General features: G+C 45.7%; 1 protein-coding gene across 4 annotated transcripts in view; it reads left to right on the top strand.

Moving 5' to 3' along the window:
* DENND2A (DENN domain containing 2A) overlaps nucleotides 1-23,050 on the top strand; it is a 63,575-nt gene that overhangs the window by 1,306 nt on the left and 39,219 nt on the right. For 2 of the 4 annotated variants that reach the window (XM_065681160.1, XM_065681131.1), the window contains exon 2: nucleotides 22,659-22,757. In XM_065681160.1, the coding sequence (XP_065537232.1) occupies nucleotides 22,687-22,757 (71 nt within the window). In that variant the 5' untranslated portion in view covers nucleotides 22,659-22,686. Of the gene's footprint in view, nucleotides 1-19,917; nucleotides 20,040-22,658; nucleotides 22,758-23,050 lie in introns of those variants that run through there. The other 2 variants (XM_065681142.1, XM_065681150.1) reach the window with 2 other exon arrangements.

Below are 23,050 nucleotides of genomic sequence, written 5' to 3'. Positions count from 1 at the left end.
CCTGAGGTGTTCCTGGCCACTTTTGCTCTTGCAATTTATGCAGGGTTGTTGCCTTTGGAGAGGAGTGTCTGTGGCCTGGAGCTCAGCTGGGAGGATAAAGAGAGGGGCAGAGGGATTTCCATGGTGCTTTCATTTGCTACTGGGACAGGAGCTGCTGGTGTTGCTGGTGGTTTAAAAAGCTGTTTTCTGTGTTGGCTGCCACCTTACTAACCACTCATTCTTGGTGTGTGGTAGCGAAGTCCAATAAAGTGTACTGGCTCTGTTTCTGAACCACCAGAAAGGGTGGTTACTGTATCCTGCCAGAGGAGAGGAATGTGCTTCCTTGACCCTTGTGTTGTATTCTGAATTGTCATTGGGATAGTGTTTGTGGGGTTCGGTGGTTAGTGTTTTGGGCTTGTTTGGTTGTGGGTTTTTTTTCAAGTTATCCAGTGTTTCAGCATATGAGAATGGGTATCTATCACATTAGGACAGGCTTGGAAACATCTGAAAATGCTAAGTATGGAAATGAGAGGAAAGCCACAGGATTTCCCAGGGTAATAGAGTGCCTCTTTGAGAAACGGAAGAGAAAGCATTGAAAACAAAGGGCTCTGGAGCAACCCAGGATGTAGAAAACAGGCTGAAGATTTATGGCTCAGCTGGGACCCCTCTCTGCCTGCGGGTGAGAAGGTTGTGTGCTGAAGCCCATGTTGGCCTTTGGCACGCCCCTGTTCTGACAGTCCATGCAGAAGTTACTTCTTGTTCATCAGCTCAGATCCCCAGGCACAATATTCCTTGTAGACCACAAGTGCGTATGGAGTGTCCCAGGGTTCTGCTTTCAGTAGTGTCCTCAGCTTGCTGCCCTGGAAAATCTTTTTAGGACATTTTGTCTGCAGAGACAACCACGTGATACTTTCTGTTCTCCAAAAACAAGAAGGGCATTTAGATCCTTTGTCAAGTGCTTACAATATGCTTGTCTTTCTTCCATGCCTGGCATATTTACGTGTCAGAAATGTTCATTTTAACAAGGACATCATAAATAAAGACCATATAATCTGAAAGTCTGTGGTTTTCAGAGGTGATCAAAAGGAGCTTTTCCACCAAGTTGTTCTGAATATCAGCCATAATAACTAATTCGTATGGACAGGAATTAAAACCTGTTTTGCTGGATGCTCTGGGGGCACAGAGGCAAATGCGGTACTTGCCCCAGGTTTAAGAAGTTCGCCAAGGAGATCTTCACACGACAAAGCCAGACTTTTGAACATGGAGAGATACTGGGCATTTCAGAAGTGTCCCGGTAAGTGTTACGTTCTTCTAGATCCCCTGAATGCATCGTGCAAGGCAGCTGGTTCTCTCTTCTTTTTGCAGCACGTGACATTTATTTCCTGACTGGAACTGTGCTAAAGCTGCTCCTTCCTAAGTGGAGGCCAGACCAAGGGGAGAAATGGCTCTGTAGAGCACCACGAAGCCCATGAGAGTGGAGGAGAAGCTTCTCTTAAGCTCTTGTTGAGGCTGGTTAAAATGTGTCTCAGGCATCCAGAACTGGGGTATAAGCTCTTTAGGGAAGCATTTTTTAGCAGAAGGATTTAAGTACTAGTGGCCGATATGTCTGTTGGAAGGATCCCAAGAGCTGGCTGGAAGAGGCCTCTGCTTTGAAGGAAATGCTGAAATGGGACTTCTAATGAACTTGCATAGCAGTTCCTTAAGGATTGAGAAGACTCTCCACAGGGAAGAAGGGAGTGGGTTGTAGCTAGAAAGAAATTCCTTTGTTGTTTTAAAGTTCTGACAATAAATGGGTGAGCTTGAGTTTGCCTAGATAAGCTCAAATAATAACACATCTGAGGGGTACTGATCTGTAAGCATGTTTTACCCAGACAAGGCTGAAGAAGAGACGTTTTCTTGATTGTAGCTCTGAAGTGTAAGGGAAAGGACAATAGCACATTTATCTTGCTTATGGGTTTATTATGGTACCTCTTCTCTGCTTTTCTGCTCTTAAGTGGATTTACCAAACACTGGAAATGAAAGCAAAGGCTGAAATGCATGAAATGCATATACTGTTTAGTGGTGGTTTCAGCCCAGATTCTAGTGAAGACCACTTACATTCTCAGTGTCCATGATCAGCCTTGTGTATACCATATGACTGAATGAACTCCAGGCTGCTGTGCTCTTGAAATGAGTGCTTCCACAGGAGCCTTAGGTGTTCTCAAGTTAGGTGCCTAAAGCAAAGAAGCTAAAGTCCTTGGAGCCACTGCCCCTCTGCAACCTGGGTTTTCAGCCAAGGGCTGTGTCCTTGGGTGAAAGCCTGGCACAGAGCAGGCAGAGGACCAGTTCAAGGTCTCTGTTGTTATATAGCACTAAAAAGTGTCATCACTATCTTACATAGGTAAATACTCGAGGTCCTGTAGGCCAGTCCTATTCAAGTTCTGTTCCAGCCTTTAAGGGGTTCATGCTCAAGGTACTCTGTGTCTGTAGACACAGGACTGATGAGGTGAAAGTCGTTATGTTCCCAGTCTGGTTCCTAATTGGAGCAATGGATACTTGCCTCCTGCTTGTGTGGGTCTTCACCAGTTCATGTCTTTTAGTAAGCAAGGAGCTCAGTGGGAACTCACGGCGTAGAGCCTGCCATTATGGTGGGCCTGTCCTTTCTCTGTTGAGATGGCTCTGAGCAGCTCTGAACCATAGCTTGGGGTTCCAGCCCATCATGCGCAGTTTCAAACAGAGGTTGTGCTTTTGGGATAATCCTGGTGTGATGGTCAGGGTAATCTATGCCAAAACCCCACAGAATATGCTGCTCTGAGGTAAATACGTTGCCTAAACATTTGCTGGTCAAATGTGAGGTGCTGTGTGTGTGACAGACCCTAAAAGGGGGCTCGTGATGAATCTTGCTTGCAAGAATTTTGCAACACAAGGACTCGTTTCTTCTTAGTGCAAATAACATGTATTGAGACCCTTGTTGCTGTCTTTCCTGCAATTAGTACTGTCCCATGGTAAAACTGGGGGGAAGTCAAGCATAGTTGGAAAGATGGAAGCTGAAAAAATGCAATGTCCTGCGGGAACAAACACTATGAGTACTGATACAATCTTCATCCTTTGTTTCAATGCTCTCCAGGTTAGGGAAACCACCTGCAGCTGGCATACTATTAGTTCCAGGATTTAGCAGGTCAGAGTCAATAGTGAGAGTGGTGATTATAGGTTAGGTTTTACTAATTAAATTTGTTAGGATTTAATACATCTCTGAGGCCTTCTTGTATATTTTGGGTGAGGTTGTCATTCTACCACTGGGATGCTGCCAGCTAGCTATATTTGCTGTCTTTTGGTTTTAATTTTTTAATCACTCATGCAAATGAGAATTTGCCCTGAATGTTATCTGTTATCTTTATGTGTGTTACACGTGCCCTTTGCTGAACATGAGATATGTCTCTGTTGGCCATCTGACGAGTAACTCATGGGCCACTGGCATAGAGCCTCAGGTTGCTCCTGAAGAGCAGGAAGGCCAGGAGAAGATTGTTCAGCCTGGGTCACTGGTACTCAGTTCCCCTGCACTGGAGCCAAAACTCTTCCTCAGCCTTGTGCTCCTGAGCTGGGAACCAGCAGTGTTTATGTGATGAGAGGGAGCAAAAGATGGTTTTTCCTGAGCACTGCCTTTGCCTATACATGTGCTGGACCAGAGCCAGGATGGAAACTCTGTGCTCATGAGCAGAGAGAGGGAGATGGGGGGGCAAGAGACAGAGAGGGGCCTAGAAGCACAGATTGCTAGAATAAAAACACCAACCCATGCAGAGAAAGCCTCAAACAGATGGGCCTGGCCGTACCCTGGGTTCTTCAGACAGTTGGCTTCATGTGTAGTGGAAACATCTAGGAGTGTGGGTGTGGGGCACAGATCATTTTGAGATGTTGGGTGGAAGATCAGAGTAAAAGGCAAAAGGAAGGAAGCTAGGTGGGTAAGTTACCTGCTGTTTGGCTCTATCTGGGATACCTGATTGGGTGTTTGAATTGCTACTGTTGCTATGCCACTAATAGGGCTGATGCTGCTGTGTGAGCTGTTGGAGGGTCATTACTCCGTTTTCAGGTGTGGCATCCTATAGCTGCGGCAAGTATCACCTCTTCTGTAAAATAGTGTTGCTAATACTGATAGAGGTTTGTTTCACTGGTCTTGCTCCTTCTAGCCCATGTTCATCAGAGAGCTCTCGATCTGGACTGAGACTAGTGTAAAGATAGGTTCTGCAGGTAGACGCTGACAGCTCTATTTTCCTATGCCCAGCTCCTCATTAGGCATCATGGTACGTAATCACATTTGCTGGACAGTTCAGTATACGGGGTGCCGACCTTGCGTGGAAGGGCCTTGCCTTGATTGGGTATCTGTGCGGCAGGCTGTGCCTTACAGAAAACTTGGGCTCAGAGAGGCAGTCAGAAAAGATTGGCTCTGAGCTCACTTGAAAATCTGGCACAGACACTTACAATGTTGAACACTGATGATGTCAAAGGGCAGCTTGAGCAAGGAAAGGTGCCACTTCACTTGGAAGTGGAGAAAAGAGTTCTGAGTGAGACCCTGCCAGGCACTGAGACTCCTGATCCTGCAGATCCCTAAGAGCAGATGGCCCCTGACCAAGTTCAGGCTTGTAGGTTGTGCTTCCAGAAACTTACTGGGGACTCTGGCAATCCACCAGAGAGACTGGTTCATGGAGTGAGGACTTACTGCTCTTTGTAACCAGAATAGTTTTAAATAGTTGGTGCTCTGTGTTTTAATTAAATTTCCTTTGGGGAATAAAAGTGGTGAAGTGTTTCTGTGATCCTGCTACACTTAAATATATTCTACAGAATATTTTTATGCCCCAGTTTGGCAAATCGTTTAAGCAGACGTATAGGTCTAAGCATATGCTTAAATCCACCCAGCAGAGCACTCTGTTTCCCAGCGCAGTACATCATTCTTTCTCAGGGAAGTTTGGACAGGACCTCATGCAATCCTATTGAAGATAGCAGACTTTGAGCATAGTCTTAAAATTAAAACACTTGCTGCGGTGTTTTCCTCATCACAAGAGATCGCTCACACACCCAGTTGTATTCTGTAGAATCATTTTATATTAGCAATGTCCTTGAACATTGCTTTCCTCTTAATATCCTGTGAGACTTCTTGCCAAGTGCTTGCTGACAAGCTGTGTTACTGTGAGCAGTTCAGGTGAGATGCTGTCACAGCCCTGGTATTTTGCTAGCATTGTGAATAGGCATGCATATGTGAATGATTAAATCAGCCAACCCATCAGGGTGTCATCTGGAGGGGAACGAATGCTGAGCTCGCTTTGCAGGCTGGGGGAGGATGAGATCGCCTCTGTATTTTCTGCTGAAAGCTTTTCCCTTCTCCAGATGTGCAGCTGCTGTAGTTCTTCGCCAAAAGCCAGCCGTGACTTCAAGAGCTGGGGGAGCGTGCACACATCTGTTCGTAGAGGAGAGAAGCAAAGGGCCTTGGGTCTCCTGTTTTAGGGGATTATGTTCTTGTGATAGATAGCACTGACTGTCATGGAGGGAAATGGCAAATTTCACAGGGCACCGTGAGGGCACTTCATAAGTATGAGTTAGCTTGCCAGTGTCAGCCAAACACCACCTTGCTCAATTAGAAAGGAAAGAGCTCCCAGAGACTTTTCAGGCTATTGGAATTTTTCCTTTAAAAATGTTAAGCTGCCCCAGAAGATGTGTGTATTTTCCACACACAAAAATACAATGTGTTTCAGCTGCAAAGCATGCTGTGAATATAGGCTTCACGTTTTCTTTTAGGTGAGAGTTGAGTCTCGGTTTACACAGAGCTCAGGGTGGCATAGACGCAAAGGGAAATAAGTGCCTCTTAGTAAAATTGAGAAGGGTGTCTGCTCCAGTGCACGTAGCGCTTCAGAAATCAGCATCTGGCCATAAAAAGACCCTGAGGCATCCTCTACGGTTCAGTAAAGTCCATGGGAGCTTTTCCATGACTTCAAGGAGTTTGTGATCAGGCTGTTAGTTGAGAATCTGTTTTTCCCTGTCTTGACATGCTAGGCTGTATGTGCGGCAATCTGTAGTCAAATTCTGCAAGAGGATTTCTTGCAGATGTATGTGCTCTTGAGCTTTTTCCAGATGATGTAAGAAGCCCTGATCTCGGTGGCTGCCATTTTTCTGCTTTGTCAAACTCTGAGAGAGGCCTGAGAGGTTTTCTGCTGGGAAACTTAACATGTGATGACTGGTTTTTGCATCAGATTTCTGTCTCCCGAGATTACTATGAATGACTCCAAGTTGAAGGTTTGCCATGGTGTCACCTCTCGCATACAACAGTCCTGTGCTTGTGTTGGTGAAGGATACCGACAGCTTTTGCTGCTTAGTCTGTGCTAAAGTTTGCCCCATTGGTATCCTCTTGTATGCACAGTAGGAAACTTTCCTTGTAGGATGATTTAGCATACACAAATTCAGTGGCAAACTGAAGTTTTCCCCTGTTAAATTCCTAAATTCCTCCACTAGTCAGAGAAAGACACTCTTGGGTGTGTTTCAAGGAAAAATAGGCTCGCCTCTAAAAGGCACAAGTTTCATGAAACGTTGTCAGATTTTGATGAGGCTGGGTTGGGCTTTATTTTGAACTAACTTATTCTGACATCTAATATATTGCTTCATGTCCTACTGGCTTAATGTTTGCTTGCATGGGGTAAAATAATTTTTCTGATCCAAAGGAACCTGGAAGCATGTCAGAAACAGAGACTTACCCTCTCAGAGAAGTGAAAGACTTCATTCTGACCAGCAATCACTGCAGGAATAAAACCCCTAGTTTTCCTGTTCTTCAAACCAAACTATTCACATACACCAGTCCCAGTGCCTTTGCTCATGCTCCAGGCAGCCTTCCATTAGCTTTTTATTACTAATGTTAGTAGAATAGAATGGACTATTTCTGTTCCCTTCCCACTCTTTCATTGTGGGAAGGGACCTAAACCGATTGTCTACTTCAACTGCCTGACCTCTTCAGGGCTAATCAGAAGTTAAAGCATGTTAAGAGCGTTGTCCAGATGCCTCTTAAATACTGACAGGCTTGGGGCATCGGCCTCCTCTTAGGAAGCTTGTTGCAGGGTTTGAACACACTCTTGGTAAAGAAATGCTTCCTAATGTCCAGTGTGAACCTCTCTGATGCAGCTTCGAACTATTCCCATGTGTCCTGTCACTGGGTACCAGGAGAAGAGCTCAGCACCTCCTTCTCTGCTTCTCCTCCACAGGAAGCTATAGAAAGCAGTGGGGTTGCCTCAGCCTCCTTTTCTCCAAACTAGACAAGCCCAAAGTCTGATAGGGCATGCCCTCCAGCCCTTTCACCAGCTTTGTTGCCCTCCTCTGGACCCATTTTTATTTTGGATTCCTGTAAACTTCCACTTTTTGACAAAATCAAGCCTGACCATGGATTACATGGATTCTTCTTTCTTTTTTAAAGTAAAAAGGCTGGAAACAGGCGATTTCCACCCCATTCTTTTTTCCTGCAGGACTTAAGAAGTTCAGGCATCTCACTGTCTCTGTCGCACATGTAACGTTTTTCTTTTCTTTTTAAACTTGTGAACAAGAGGAGAGTTTGTTGTGACTTGCCCTGAAACCCTTGAATGCAGAATTAAGCAGAAGGTTGTATAACGCAACTTTCCTTCAGCATTTTTTTTTTCAACAGTCAGCATAACTTGGTGATACACTGATGGAGCACAGTGGGATGTGTGTGGATGAGATCACCAGAGAAACAAAGTGGTGTCAGCTGCCACTGCTCCTCTTACTTTAGCTGAGCAGTGACCTGGGAGTGAGGTTTGGGGCTTTGGGGGGCTTTGGAGGAAATTTTGTAGTATTTCTTTTTCAGTTTTGTGGTGAAATAAACAGAAAACAGAGACACCCCATATAAATCTGGAGAAAGGTAACAGGGCAGCCCCATCTCTTACCTTCCCTCCTTTTTTCCCTTCCCAAAAAAATATGGTGGGAAGGAAGGGAAGCTTAACAAAGTATTTCAGTTCCTTGTAAAGTGAAGGTTTAGCAGACACTCACCCCCCCCCCCCCCAATCTAGCTAAACTGTGGTAGGTAATGCCATTTCACAATAAAGAACCTGACTTTTGTAAGCTTTCTTCAGAGTACCTCAGACATTATCTTGAAAGTTTCCTTCTCTGCTGTTTTTGGGGGTTGGGTTTTTTGGGTTGTTGTTTTGGCATACTGAATTTAGGTCAGACTTGACAAAAATTGTTCCTGTTGATCAGAAACCATACGTAATTCACTCATCCAGCAACACTCAAACCTGTCTGTGATCGATGCAAATTGAATTGCTGAGGCCATGCAGGTGCGTTTCAGGTATGTGAATGCATGGTGGCCAGGAAAGTCAGCTTTTGGACCCTTTCTAATCAGGTAAGAGAAGCAGGCACTTTTACAGTATGGTTCAGAGTTTATGAGATGCCTACCTCGGGAAGAGAGAGTGCTTCAGAGCAAAAATTACCTCTCGAAAGTATTAAAGAGGCTAAAAGAGTAGCTCACATGTGGACATTAAGAGTTAGATGAGATAGACTGGCCCATTGTTCCAGTTTACTTCCTGTGTAGAAAGTTATGTTAATGTGCAGTATCTGGGAGTATATTTGCCGTATAAACTGCTTCCTCTTATCTCAGTGTACAGAAAAGTCAGTCTTGCCAAACAAATGATGCAAGGTAGGACTGATTCAGCATCATTTTTGCCTGTCATCAAATTTTTGTGAAGATAGTCTAAAGAAAAGTGACTTCTTAGTTTTGTATGATAATTGTATTTACAAGCTATGCATCTCTAATATTCTTTTTGCTTGGGTAGGCATATAAGCAAAGATAGATTCTTGCTAATCTACTTCTAGTGCCAAAATTTTCCATCTTACTTTTGAATATGAATGTAGTGAACCCACTTAGAGATGTGGATGACAGATTTTTATTAAGCAAATGCCATCCAGCCTGAATGTTTGAGTTATTACATGTGGAAGAGATGGGAAGAAGAATGCCCACTTGAATGCCAAGCATTTTTCTTAAGTCAAGAAGTACATCAAGTAGAGCATTATAGAAGCTTTTTCTGTGCCTCTTCTAACTGAAGAAAATGTTGGGAGAATTTCCCCTAAAAGCTTGCATTTATGTTTAGTTTGCCAGTAATGTCTGTAGACATTGAGTTTCAATTAAGAAAATCTAGTTGCTATCGAAAGACCCAGTGTGTTCAGCCATAGACAACTGAAGCAACATAGTGCAGCTTCTGCATTTGCATAAAGGTGATTCTGGTGAGGAATATTTAACTGGCCAGTTTGTAGGGTATCTAATGTAGAGAACGTCTGCATTTGGTAAAACCACCGTCTTCTGCAGGGAGAAAAACATTTATGGACAGCCTCTTTCCTGGGCCAGACCTTTAGAGCTGAGTGTGTAATGCTGGTATTTTGGGGGCAGAAGGGGATGGGAACTTCACAGAGGAACCTGCGTATTCCCAGCTGTGTTGTACCGGGTAGGTTACCTGTCTCTTAGTACTGGCCATCTACTGTGGGAGTCCTCATCCCTCACCCTGTAGGAAACTTTTGCAATTCTTTAGTCATCACATGAGGACCTGTAAGACTTCTCTGCTCCAGAGAGGTTTCATGGGCTTGAGCTGAGTGGGCTCTGCTTGGGTTTCTGTGTTGGTAAGGGTCAGAAATGAGGTAAATGTGGACGGTTTGGTGAGTGACATGAAAGCCACACTGTAATCGCTGCAGTCAAATCAGTTGCTTCAGTACAGCTAGGATTTTGCCTGACATTGGACTGGAAGCGAGATGTTTATATGCATTTAAGATGAAAGAGGATGATGTTTATTGAATAGTTCAGGGACATGGGCTTCCGCAGAGGGTTTGACTCCAGCAGACTCCTACTTCGATAGCTTGTTCTGGGCCCTGTAAAATGTGCCCTTGTGAAATGCATTCAGTGCTGGCTCCTTTGTAGTAATGAGTTTTTCCTGTGCACAATAAACAGTATCGGGGCCCAGTCCAGAACAACATTCAAACATCTTGGGTGGAGTATGCCCTTGTGGTTACCCTGGAATACAAAACTTGGATGCACGTTCTCCAGGTTGGAAGCTTCGCTAAGAATAGCTCTGTTTTGCTTGTGAGCTAAAGGCTCGATAAAGGAAATTGTACATGGGCATTCTGCATCTGTGCTGTTATCAAACAGTGGGATGTATGTGAGAGAAAGTAAACAATGGAAATTAAAGACCCCTGGAGTATGCATTGCGGTTAGCACATCCCTTGGAAGACAGTAGTGAACAGCATGTGCTTGTTTGATAACTTTCCAATTCCTAGGTTTTCTGCCATGAAAAACCCAAAGAAATCCTTCAACAAAGAAAAAAAATCTCCCAAATAAGTGCTTGTACTATTTATCTTTAAATTTCGTTATGAAATAACTTTAAGCTTTTAAAAGAATTGTACCCTCTGAAAGGGTATCTCTTTGAAAGTAGAATGAATTTGGAAGAAAGTCTATTCCTTTTCGAATAGTGAGAATTTACAGCACTCACCAGTATTTGCCAAGGCTGCCTTACTGGTGGGTTCATGGCCTCCCTGAAGTTTCTTAGGCACTACAGAGTTAATAGGGACAAAAGACCCTGGAAATGTGTTAGGGATTGCATAATTGTATGTCTTGGTCTAGTAGCCATTTTTCACTCCTTGGTTGCTGTTCAGTTGGAGAAAGGCAAAAAATATCTGTTGGGGAGGAAGATGCATCTAGTAATAGTATTTTGGAAAGGATTTGGTTTTTTGGTTGGGGGGTTTTTGTTTGGTTTGGGTTTTTTGGTTTTGGTTTTTTTGAGGGGTGGGGTGTTCAGGTTTTTGTGTTGTTTTCCACAGCAAAAATGAGAGTGAATGCTCTCTTTTACAGCAATTAATGACAGGTTATCATTGGATAATCCAGGTTGGAAGGCTCTCTATTCCAGCCTCCTGCTCAGAGGTTCAGGTCTGAGCTCAGGTCAGGTTGCTCAAGGCATTGCATGGTTGGGTCTTGAAAACCTCCAGCAATGGAGAGGTTAGCTCCAATGCAGATGTCTGTTCCAGAGCTGTTATCCTCAGGGTGAAAAAAAATTCCCTTCTACAAAGTCTCTGTGTTGTTTCCACTTGTTCCTGTTGTTTCTCATCCAGCCCAGAGAGAAGCAGCCGAAGAATTTGCTTCAGGTCACACACAGTGCTACACTGATGGGTTTGTTTTTAGGAGAAGTAAAACATTTAAAAAGCCACAACAGAATATAGAAATCTGAGTCTTGTTTCTGAAAGGGACTGGAACACATGGGTGGCAGTCCACATTTGACTTGGACATGCATAGGTGAGGAGCATCACTGGGTCAGTCTGTCCATCTTCCAAGCTGCTGGGATGTGAGGAAGCTCTTTAGACCATGTCTGGATGAATCGGTTCTTCTGTAAGTGCCTTTTTCAGGACTGGGACCTGTTACCTCGAACATCTGCTGTGTTAGCAATTTCTGCTGTCTCTGTGGAGTTGGACTTAGCACCTGGTAAGCGCCAGAGTTTGCAAGGTATGTATGCACATGAAGCTGCAGACAGATGTTCTCTCAGTCTTCCCAGCAACACCTAGACATCTCCTGTTGGAATCAGTGAAAAGGGAATGTGTTCTTACAAGTCTTTGAAAATGTTAGCTGCCTTTACAGTGTTTAAAAAAATCTGATCCTCAGTTGGTTTTGAAAACAGGCCTTAAACTTCAAAGTCATGGAGTCACTGCCGAAAATTTTATCTTTATTTATTTCCCTGGTGCTTTTCTGCCACCAAGGTGGCAGAAGAATGTGCAACCAAGCCATCACGGTGTCTTGACAGCATTTTTGCTTGACACAGTACTCAGAGAAGATCAGATCCTTTTTTTCCTTCCTGTCACATAGTTTTCTAGTCAGAAGCTGTACTAAAGCCCATGGGGAGAATGTATATACGGTTGTATGTAATAGACTTGCTTCTTATGCTTTACCCTTGTTTGGTGGTTTGGGAAGCCAAAGAGCAAAGGGTCCTTCCTCAACCTGTATTGTGCTTGGCTTGCTAAATGCTGGCTGCTGGGAGGGCGGGGTGGATGAGCAACATAGTGATGTGAGTTGATTTTCATGTTTCTTTCTTGTCCAGAGGCGCCAGTGTCAGCATTGGGGGAAACCCATGTGTTTCCCTAGGCCCTCTTGCTGCCCTCCTCTGCTGAGCCCCTTCAGCAGTTCCTGTGCTTGGATTCACCCTGGAAGGGAGAGAGTATCGAACCTACATGTGAGAGTGAAAGGGCGGAGGAGTAAAACCGATTTCCCCTATGATTTGGAGGTTTTGGTTAGGGCTTTTTTCCCACTTTTATTGGCTGTGAGTGCAGTGACCGCTGTAACCACAGGGCCTGGGCTGGCTCCCTCCCCCATGCTTCCTCTCCCAGGCAGAGCACAGAGCACGGGCTCTCAGATTTCCTCCAGCGCAGGCGGATGGCGGCTCTTAGATACATTCCTCTTAGCACAAAAGAAGAGGAAAAACTGCTCTGCACGCGGGCAGATGGCCGACTGTTTCCTGGCAGCACCCCTCCAATGTCCTTTTTCCTATTGTCCTGACAAACACACGCACGCACACACCCACAGACAGCAGCTTTCCTCCTGAACAAATAAATAAATGCAAGGCCTCTCTGCAGAGGCTTTTCTTCTCTGGAGATGTGCAGGTTTCCTCCTCGTGATGGGTAACTCTTTGGTGGTTCACGTGCTGCCTGGCCCTGCTCTCTGCTGAGGAAGGTTGAATGAGGGAACGGTGTGCTGCACTCTGGTTGAAAGCTTTCGATAAGGAGTAAGATCTGCAATAAGCAGGTTCTGCATCTGTGATAGCCAAGATATGTGGGAGAGTGAAGGTGGAAGGAAAGAGGAGGTTGAGCAAGGCAGGAGGAAGCAGGGTCTCTGGAACCCAAAAAACAATCTGCAGATGACTTTTTACTTGAGCTCAGAAGATGATGCTTAATTGAGACAGACTGTAGCAGCGGGACTCAGAGCTGGTACAGGAAGGGTTCCTGGAGCATGCAGCTGTGCAGATGGTGCCCCAAGGCTGTGGCAATGCGCACTTCAGGAAGCTGTGTGCCAAATCATCATCAGGAGGGGCAATAGTCAGCATCCTGCAGGGTGAAGGCCACTGAAGGAAAGAACTGCTGAGGCTCCATTTGTCTTCCCCAATGATAACTTGTTTTGGAAGCAGTTGAAGTTCTTCATTTTAATGCTCTTACTTCCTTTCTGAATGTGAGACAATTTGTCTTCCTGCCAGGAAACTCTTTGCAGACTTGCTCCTCGAAGGGACCTTTTTGGGTCCCATTTATGCTAGAATAGCAGAGGTTATCTCACCACATCGAAAATGAATTCCAGTGTGTTTCATGAGCTAAACACTCTATTTTAGTGGCATGTTGCTTCCTATGCTGTCAAATATTTGCATTTCTTATAAGCATGATAATGACCCTGATTTCTTTCCAATACTTTTTACACTGGAAGTGATTTACTGCTGTAGTAGGACTGGTATATTTGTAAGACAGCATTTATAATAAAGAAAGAAAATATCTACACCAGTATTTCTATCAATATCTACACTGGTAGAAATGCATATTTGATAGTGTAGTTTCATCTTTGTTGGAGACGGAAGCCAGTTCCACTGCATCTGATAGGAATCCTGCCTCTCCATGTGGCTGATAGACTCTTCTGCTGGCAAATGTGTGCTTGTGTAAATCTGGTCCGTATTTCTTTTGTTTTACTCCATATTGACTACAGTCATCTTGTATATGGGTAGTTTCAAAGCCAAAAAAAACAGGTACAAAACAGCAGCTCCACTGATGTCATCAGCAAGCTCGTGATTGCTTTGGTAACACAGGATTCACTGCTAATGTCTTCTTCGGCTTTGACTTGAAGTAACTGGATTTTCATTTATTAGGCTGCAAAGCGTAAGTAAATATTATACCACTTTGAAAGGGGCTGAGCAACCCCACTGTATGCACACAAGCGCTAAGGCCAGATCTAAACCATAGGGAGATGATCTAGTATTGCCAAGAACCGTCACACAAGAGCTGTTCTCTGTTCCTGCTTTCACTTCCCAGGCTCTTGGTTTCTCCATCTGGAAATAGATTTTCTTTAAATCTTTTGTTCATGACTTATCTGTAGAAAGCCTAGCCTGAAATATATCGTTCCACTAAACACTGCAATTACACTTCATTCTAGCAGTCAGATTGGGGAATACCAAAGCTTTCTCTTCCTTCCCTTGTGAACTTTTCCTTAGCATTTGTTAACTTACCTGCAGGAGTGAAGATTCATCACGTTTCTAAGCATTAATACAAACCAAACCCACCACCACAAAGAATATCAGTCTTTACCTTCTGTACATGCAGGACTTAATCTGTGAGCAGTGGATTAGAAAGAAGAACATTGCTGGTTTGTTTGAGGTGGTCATGTAATATCCCACCACTAACCCTGGAAATGCTGTGTTTTCTAGCTGAGGGTGTGGTTGCCTGAAGGAAACTGGAGGGATGTCGAATACCCTTTGAGTTGTTGAGCTTTTTTTCTGTTTGTTATATGTTTAGAGGGAGGAACAAAGAGAAAATCAGACAATGGGAAACATGGGACAAGCTTAATAATAGTGGGTGCAATGAGCCCCACCTTCAACAGAAGACAATTCACATTGTGAGACCTTGGGTTTGAATTCTGTCTTCAGGTCAACTTATTTTTTGTTTCAGCCTGCAGTTTTCCATGCTGAGCGTTGCCTCTGGCTGAATTACTTCTGAAAGCCTTCAGCCAAAATGTTTCAGCTGTTTCAAAGAGTGAGACTAGGGGAGAAAAATGTGTTGCTTCACCTGTGTTAGAAAGTACATCAGGCTTTTCTTTTGCTAGGACTAATCTCATGCTTTGAAACAGAAATGTTATATGTTATTTGGAGCGGGAATTTGTCCTTTGCCACTCCTGTGTCATCTCTACCTTAACTTTTCCAAGGCTGTGTGGGAAGAAGATTTCAGCTGGCACATGGTCAGCAGAGGTTTTAATTATTTTTAGTAGCTAAAATCTTCAATAGTTACCTTATTCCTGAATGTGCTGTCCTTCTAGCTCCCCATGCCAGGCAGGTGATGTTGCTATCACTGCAGAGCTTGACCTGCAACCTTCAGCAAATGGGTGGTGGGTGGAAGTAATGGACAGGAGGTGAGAGTAGTTTCTCAAGGGTCCAGCTGCTTTACTACAGAACAGGGGTGCCCAAGGAAGCAATTGAGGCACAGGGTGACCACCAGTATTGCCCACAGCACATCCTGCTGGCTCCCCTCTTCTCGTTGCTGAAGGTTAGCTTCTTTCCAAGCAAAGCCTTCTTGCAAACCCAGTCCTAACACTGCTTCTGTAATAAAGCCCCAACCTGGGAGTCATATGTGGATGGATATACAGCCTCTGCAGTTTAGAGCCAAAGGCTGACCACCTAATAGGTGGTACAGAATACGTTTATGGAATACAGTAGGACCTCCTTGTAAATCTCTGATCAGGAACAGTGGACTAGACTACCAGGATTTTGTTTCTCCTGTGCCATTGATTATCCCTCTGGGACCATAGCAGAAAAGAGGTGGAAATGGCTTTATTTACTAATACCCAGAAGAGGCAAAGCCTGGACTAGGAAGGAAGGAAAAGGTCCTTGGTCCTAGTCAAGGTCAATGGTTTGGACATACAGATGCAGTCATTCTACTTTTGAAGACATAATTGCTACACTGTGTACACATGGGTATGCAGTCAGAGAGAGGCATGGGATCCGCTCACAATATTGACAGTGGAAATGTGTGTATGGAGTCCAATGTCTTCAACAGGTTGGTGCAGACTGTGCAGAGCAAGTGTTGTCTTAGGTAAGCACCGTGGATGTGCAGAAGCTATATCCAGGAGTTTGGGATGTCTGGTAGCCAGGAGAGAGCTGTAGTGGATCTAAAACCTGGGGAAATGTGTAAGCTCCTTAAGTTCTGCTCCTCAGTTTCTCCCTCAAATTCTGCACCAGACGGTCTGGTGTCAGGTAGCTTTGTTCTGGTGACACTACGCCTGGGGGCAGGTAAAAAGATAAAACCATGGAAGCTGTAGGGAAGCAGGTTCTAAGGTAGTAGATTGAGTGGAAGGGGCTTACTGAGGCTATAGGTGTGGAGGGAAGGCTGTTTCTGGTGGAGCAGGGAGGTAGGACAGGGGTGGGTGAGGAAAACTGACAGAGGGCTGAGGGCCCATAAGGGATATGGAATAAGGGATATTAGTTTGGGCAGGGAGGGGGAAGTAAAGGGAGAAGGAGTCTGTAGGTAAGAGCCATCCTAGAAAGTCCTTAGGGTGGACGGAAGATATTTGGACAAGCTATGCTGTAAGCGCTGATTTGACAGGACAGATCTGGAAAGAGGGGGATGCGGGGAAGTGGTGGTGGGGAGGATGGGGAGAGACAGAGAGGGCCTGGCTGGCATAGCTGACAGTGTGAGATTAGCAGTGGGTGACGAAACTAGGACTTGAATAATGAACTCAGAGAGTTAAACCCAGGCTGTTTGAGCAAGGGGAGACCTTGTAAGCATGGATTGGCATTGAGTACTTGAAGAAGAATGCATGTAACAAGGATCTAGCATGCAAGAGGGGGGGACAGATCAGAGAAGTTTTTTGCAAGATAGGTTCAAACTTAAAAAACCTGTCAGGCTTGACTGGGCAGGCAGTGCAGACATAGTTTGCTGTGTCTGTGATCTCCATCAATGCAACAGGGGGGTCCTGCTCAGGAGGTGAATCTGGGTAACGCAGCAAGTGAATTGGGTGTCTGTAGGGGTTCCTTGCTTAATTTGGTGGGTAATGAAGGAGGAATGGCTGGGAACCTCCTCACTTGCCCTTCGAGAGCTCACCATCGTATTGGACAGATTCTGAAAGCAAGATTTTTTCCAGCTGTGTGTTCCTGGCCTGGGTGTCAGATGTGGGGCTGTGGGCCTGGCTTCCCAGCCGCTTGGGAAGGCAGCGGGGCTTGCACTTGTAATGGTTTGAAAAATCAAGTCTTGCTTGTCCCTGTACTAACAGCGAATTGTAGTTTTGCACATAGTCTGTGCAACCCAGTCTGCCATTTATATGGTGAGCAACAAATTGCCTTGAGGGGAAGCAGTGAGGAAAAAGCAAAATATTCAGTGAATCTGTCCCTGCAATATAATTTCATCCCTTACCTTCCATGTGCCTCAGTGCTTATCAGGTTTTCCGTGACAGGTGACTGATGTCACTATCTGAACAGAACACTTTTGCTTTCCCCCACCCCCTTTTTTTTCTCGGCTGGTTTAGTGAGTCGAACAAGGTAGTTTGATGGCCCTTGCTACTCAGAAAGGGATTTACAATCGCTGCAACTGATACAAAGGAAGCAGGAGCAAGAAGAGAGGAAAAAGTAGGCATACACTTAGTCGAAGACAACTCTTACATCTGATCAGGCATGTTCTTAACCAGGAGACCACATTGCTGGCACCTGAGGAAGGAGCAGGGGCTGAGAGAGAGGGAGAAGCAGGGCAGTCCCTTTAACCATAGTAATCCTTTAAATCAGGTTAGTGACACACAAGCAGGCAGTTTGTTCTGTGGGCTTAGGGAGGGAGAAGGTCAGTAGGATGAATTATAAAAATAAAGACATCTCATAACATACAGCACAGCTTTTCTGCACGCAGGCTGAACGCCGACACTGTGAGTTTTTACATTCCTCGCGTTGCAGCACTGTTCTTTTGCCATGGGGTGCATGCACAAAGAGAGAGGTTGTGGTACATCGATTCCACTTGGGGTTTGGAAAATACAGTTTGTTTTGACACATGGGGTTCACTTGACCCCCTTGTAAGCCCTGTTGTGGAAGATATGATAGATCAAAGGGAAAAGTTAGGAAAGAATGGGGCAAGGGGGATAGGAGGCTGTGTGGGATCTGACTCTAAAAGATACTGTAGGAGGATGTTGCTTCCCAGTCATTGGTCCTTCATGGCTATGTTTACGTAAGTTTATCCTGCTTTTTTTTCTTTAATAAATTACATGGGCCTGACTGTCTACAGTTGGGATCCCATTATGAGTGTGGTGAACTGAACAATCCTGCAGCTAGTATCTTCAGACTCTGTGGCCAGGACAGTCAGTGCCTGCAAAGAGGTGACAGCTCCCCTTGCCCTGAACTAACCCTGCCCAGCACAGGATGGCAGTGTGAAGGCACCTCTGGTGGTGGCCAGGTCCAGGCCACTGCTCAGAGTGGGGTCACATAGAGGAACTCGCTCAGGACGTTGTCCAGTCAGGTTTTGAGCATCTCCAAAGACAAGGCCTTCACAACCTCTCTGGTGCTCAGTCGCCTTACGGTTAAAAAGTTTTTTCTCATGTGTAAGCTGAATTGTCCTCTTCACTGGATGCTGCTGATAAGCTCTGCTATTGCTGAGGTGGCCTGACCTCCCAGACCTTGGGGTACACTCACCTGCAGGGCTGACTGGCACACGAAAAAAGTAGACTTCACCAACGTCTTCTGAGGAGAAACTGTTGCTGCTGTCTGCTAGGGAAGGCACATGTAGTGAAGCTTTGGGTCGAATATCCTGAGCACAAGTCTTAGAAAACCTTTGCCTTGCCATTATGTTGGTGTTGTGCACCTCGAGTCAGTGACTCCTGCTCTGCAAGCACACTGTTCGGCCAGGGAAGCCTGCTTTGGGGGCCTGTTGCCTTGTCTCCACATGGCTGGTGTCCCCTCTGCCCTGCAGGGGCTCACCCCCTGAGGTTAGCTGCTGGGGACCTGGAAAAGGCAACATGCCTATACCCCAGCCCAGGGATGCTGCTTGGTGCTGGGACTGTGTGCAGGGACCCACGCAGTAGCCTCTGTGTATGTGCACAAGCATGCATCCTCATGCCTGCTTCTTCCCCCAGAGGGAAACAGCTCCAAACTGAGCAAGGGCTGGGGGAGGGAGCCTTGAAGGCTTTAACTGTTGACTTCCCCTTACTCGTGATTTTCCTGTTAGTGTTTTGTCTTCTTGGCATCCTTCCTGTTCCAGATCTATGTATGTTATATATTGTTGTCTCATTGCTGTCTGTATGTTGCACCCTTTGTTCTGTAAAGCTCTGAAGTGAGGAGGTTACTTGCAGGCTTTGTGCAGCTGCTCTAAGTTCCTCATGAAAGTAACTGGAGTGACAGTTTCCATGAGCACCAAGGAGAAATGCAGCATGTCTTTTTTCTTCTTGGAGGAGAGTTTGGTGCTGTGAAGCCTTGCTGTTTGTATTCGCAAGCAGTGTGGCTAGTGTCCGGTGATGGACTTGGATCTGATTCTTGTGCGAGATACAGAATAAACAGAGCAAAGAAAATCTTGAGTTGTGGCCTCCAGCACGCGGCAATGGTAATACGCATCCCCAAACCACAAGACCCTTTGCTTGGTTTACTCCCCACAAACAAACTAGTGAAGCAGGGAGGCCTGGGAGGCTTGCTACCATCACTGCCCGACCTTATCATAGGCAAGACTCCACATGTGTGACCACGAATGCTGGCCACGTATGTTTCTGATAATGTAGACTGCAGGTCATTTGGTGCTCCGCAGGCTTCTATCATTGTTTGGTGGCTGTACCAAATGCAGCGGACAAAGCTGGTTTCTTCCTCTCCCTGAAGGAGCTTAGCTTGTGTTCCTTTGGAAGGCTTCTGTGTCTTTTGGGGGTGGGAGCGTGCCTACTGTCAGCGCCTCTCTTCTATTTGCTGGTTGCTTTGGAAACATCGTGCAGTATCTGGTGCCCTGAACCAGATGTGCGTACTCCAAAAGCATTTGGATCGGAAGTGGGGAAGAGGGCAACGGGGAAGGGGGGACGGGAGGAAAACTTAAATTAGAAGAAAGCCAAACAGCTATTGCTGGAGACAGATGATTACAGCTCATTTCAAGGCTGTTTCCTGCATGCCAATGATAGATCAGTAAACAAACGCCTCTTTGCGAACACAAAGCAGGCAGGAACTCTGTTTGGAAGAGAGAGGTCGGGATAGGTCTCGCTTCACTTGGTAGCAGGAAGCCCCTATCACATGGCCCTGGGAATTGTGAGGCCGGGTGCGTGTGGGAGATACGTGGAGAGGCTTCTGCTGGGAGACTTCACATCCTTCCCAGGGTCTGGCCAACAGGTTTGAGAGCTCGCTCCCCCTTTCCTCCCACCTCCTCCCCTGTCCTTCCTTTCCCAGTTTAATTTTGAAACTGTATCAGAGGACTGCTTTGTTCCTCCAAACAATGGCAGGGTTTACTGAATAAATGGCCGCAGTGAGGTTCTCCAAATGGAGTTCAGCATCTTCTTTCCCTTTCTATGGCTTTTATATCTTGCTCCAGGATGTACGTGCCAGGAGTGGTGGCCCTGGGCTTGGGTTGCTGTGGGGCTGTGCTTCCCCCATGTCTTCCAGTGTTTGCATAAATATTTACTCTTTCGGGCAGGACCAGCTAACGTGCTACAATAGTCCCCTAGGTGATGCTGATGCCAGCCGGTGCGCAGTGGTGTATACTCCGCTGCTCGAGGGTGAAGGCACAGCAATCCGTGTATCTCCCAGGGATGGCTTTGCTCCCCTGAGTGGCATGTGTTGTTAGTGGGTGTGTCGGTAGGTACCTGGTTGTTGTCATGTTGAAGCATCTGCTGTGTTGCTGCATTGGAAGCTCCTTGTCCAGTTGTTAATCTGCCTGTTGTCAGTGCATTGCTTTGGTTACTCCTGCCACATGTGGTGGCTGTGGGGACAAATGTCCCTCTGGCCTTGGCTCCAAGTCATGCTGCTTGGCTGATTGCAGCAGTGCTCCTTTCACAGGAGGCTCTTTTGCAGCACCCAGCAACTGCTTTGTGCCTCACTTTTGCTCACCAAGGGTGGTGGGGCAGTCCCATCCATGAGTGCCCGTCTTACTTTGTATTACCTTCTTTTTGGCCTCTCCTGTGGGAAGTATGTCAGGTACGTGACTGCTGAGCACCAGCACGTATTTGCTCATAGCCAGATGTTTGTTTTCAAGGCAGTGTTTGTTAGGGAGCTGTTGGAAAAGGCTGAGAGATTGAGTTTCCTGATGGGGAAATTGTGTGATCTTCTCAAGACAGAGTTGCTCATCACAAGCAAACATTGGTGTGGCAGCACAGCCACAGGGGCTGTGTGTATGCCGACTCCCATTGTTGTTATGTTTCTTACTGCTAAAGGCAGTGCTGAGGAGCTCTGGCCACTCACCCTGCTGTGCAAGGCACTACATAAGTGGTGAGTGAGGAGACCATCCCTGCGGTAGGGATGCTGTAAGCCAAATGCTGAGCAGGCTGAGTTGCAGCTTTGCAGGAACCTGCTTTGATGCCCGTGTGAGTCACTCTTTGGCCATGGACCCGAGCAAGCGTTCAGTTTGCATTATTCTCAGTCCATAACAGTTAATGGGTGGATGAATAGATTTTGTTCCTCGGGCTGGTAAATTTTCTTGACAGTGTTGCGAGGCTGTTCTCTGTCTAGGAGTGAAGTGGGTGTTTGTTCCAGTTACTAATGAGGAAGAGAAGCCAGGGGGGTTTATTGTCTGGGGAGAGAGTTTGCTAAATGGTTAGCAATGAACTGCCTCGAGTGTGTACACATTGACTTGACCCAGAGTTCACTCCTTGCCTCAGGAACGTTGCCAGTGTGGGTTAAAGGGAGGGAGAGAAAACTGTGAACAAACAAGACTGATCTTTCTTCTTCTTTCTTCTTTTTTCCTTTCTTTGCTCAAAATGCATGAACAGTGGAAACAAGAGATCCTTTTGTTCTTTACTGATTCTGTTGTGGTGGGGTTTATTCTTTTAATGACAAGACCTACTAAATTTCCTGAGGTTCTCAGTCTTGTTGCCAATTGCTAGACATGGTGGGGCAGCATCTGCAGATGAGCCAAGTGCACAGGTTTGAGAGCCTGCATATCTTCCAAATATTGCCTACAAGATCATAGAATCACAGAATGGTTTGAGTTGGAAGGGACCTTAAAGATCATCTGGTTCCAACCCCCTGCCATGGGCAGGGACACCTTCCACTAGACCAGGCAGACCACCATGGGAGGTGAGAAGAGATGATGCTGCAGGGTAACAGAATAGTTCTTTTCTTTAATGAGTAAGAGTATTGTGGGGCAATAAAAAGAGGACAGTCTCTCTGAACTACGCTGACCAGCAGGACTCAAAAGAGAGGGACAGTCACTCTATAAATGCTAGAAATCATAAGGCAAACAAAATGACTCATTTTTGTGGTTGATTTATCTTACCCCCATGTGGAGTTGTCCTCTGAAATCAGAGCAGTAGCAGCCAAACATGGCCCAGCAAAGAGAAGGAAACCAGTGGCTGCAGTGCAGTATCTTTAGAGCTTAAAACGTTTTCTGTCCCAAGCTGGTGACACTGTCACAGAGGAGTGGCCTTAACACAGGTTGTTTTAAAATTGCTTTTGGTTTAGTCTTCTGTAAGAGAAAAAACTCTAACTCCACTGAGATTTTGGCAACAATAAAACCTTCATGAAACGTGCTCCATAGTCAAGTCATGGTACAGCTGCTGATGACAAGTCGAAGGTAAGTTTTGCCCTCAAAACCTGTTGACTCCTCCCTGGGCTTCTGAGGGGAAATGCTGTCACCTCTCTTCACATTTCACAGAGAGGAAACTGAGGCTGTCTCCAGAAAGCCGTCATGTCTTGCTTCTGCTCTTCTCCTGAATTTGAAGGAGAAATGAGTGTGTGTAGTGGGAGGAGACAAGGATGCTGAGCAGAGTAATGCCTCTTCCTTGTGTCTGTCTGCAGGTGACCTGCTGCCCTGCTGTGTGCTGACATGATGACAGCTAGCAAGGTGGCCGATGTGAGCAGCAAGACTGAAAGCAGTGTCTGCAAGTCTTTTCAGAGGTGAGAACTGCCCATGTTTCAGTGACAGTGTTTATTATCCCCAACAGAAAGGAAACTAAAGGAAGGAAACATTCTGCTCCACACTGCCCCTCTCTCCTCACACGTTAAAACACACCCCGTAGGTCTCAAGTGGTTTCATTGCCATCTCAGGACTGTGGCACTCTGCATTTTAGCATCCAGTCAGACTGATAGTGTTCTGGATGCACAGTGCTAGAAGAGGTCTGCCTGATGATCCCTGTCAATGTTTGCCCCACCTGCAGTTGAAGTCTTTAACACTGGAGGCTCTGCAGACT

The sequence above is a fragment of the Lathamus discolor genome, chromosome 1 (assembly GCF_037157495.1).
Source record: "Lathamus discolor isolate bLatDis1 chromosome 1, bLatDis1.hap1, whole genome shotgun sequence".
Classification (NCBI taxonomy): Eukaryota; Metazoa; Chordata; class Aves; order Psittaciformes; family Psittacidae; genus Lathamus; species Lathamus discolor.
The sequence above is the reverse complement of the archived record's forward strand: the minus strand, read 5'-3'. Positions and strand labels throughout refer to the sequence as shown.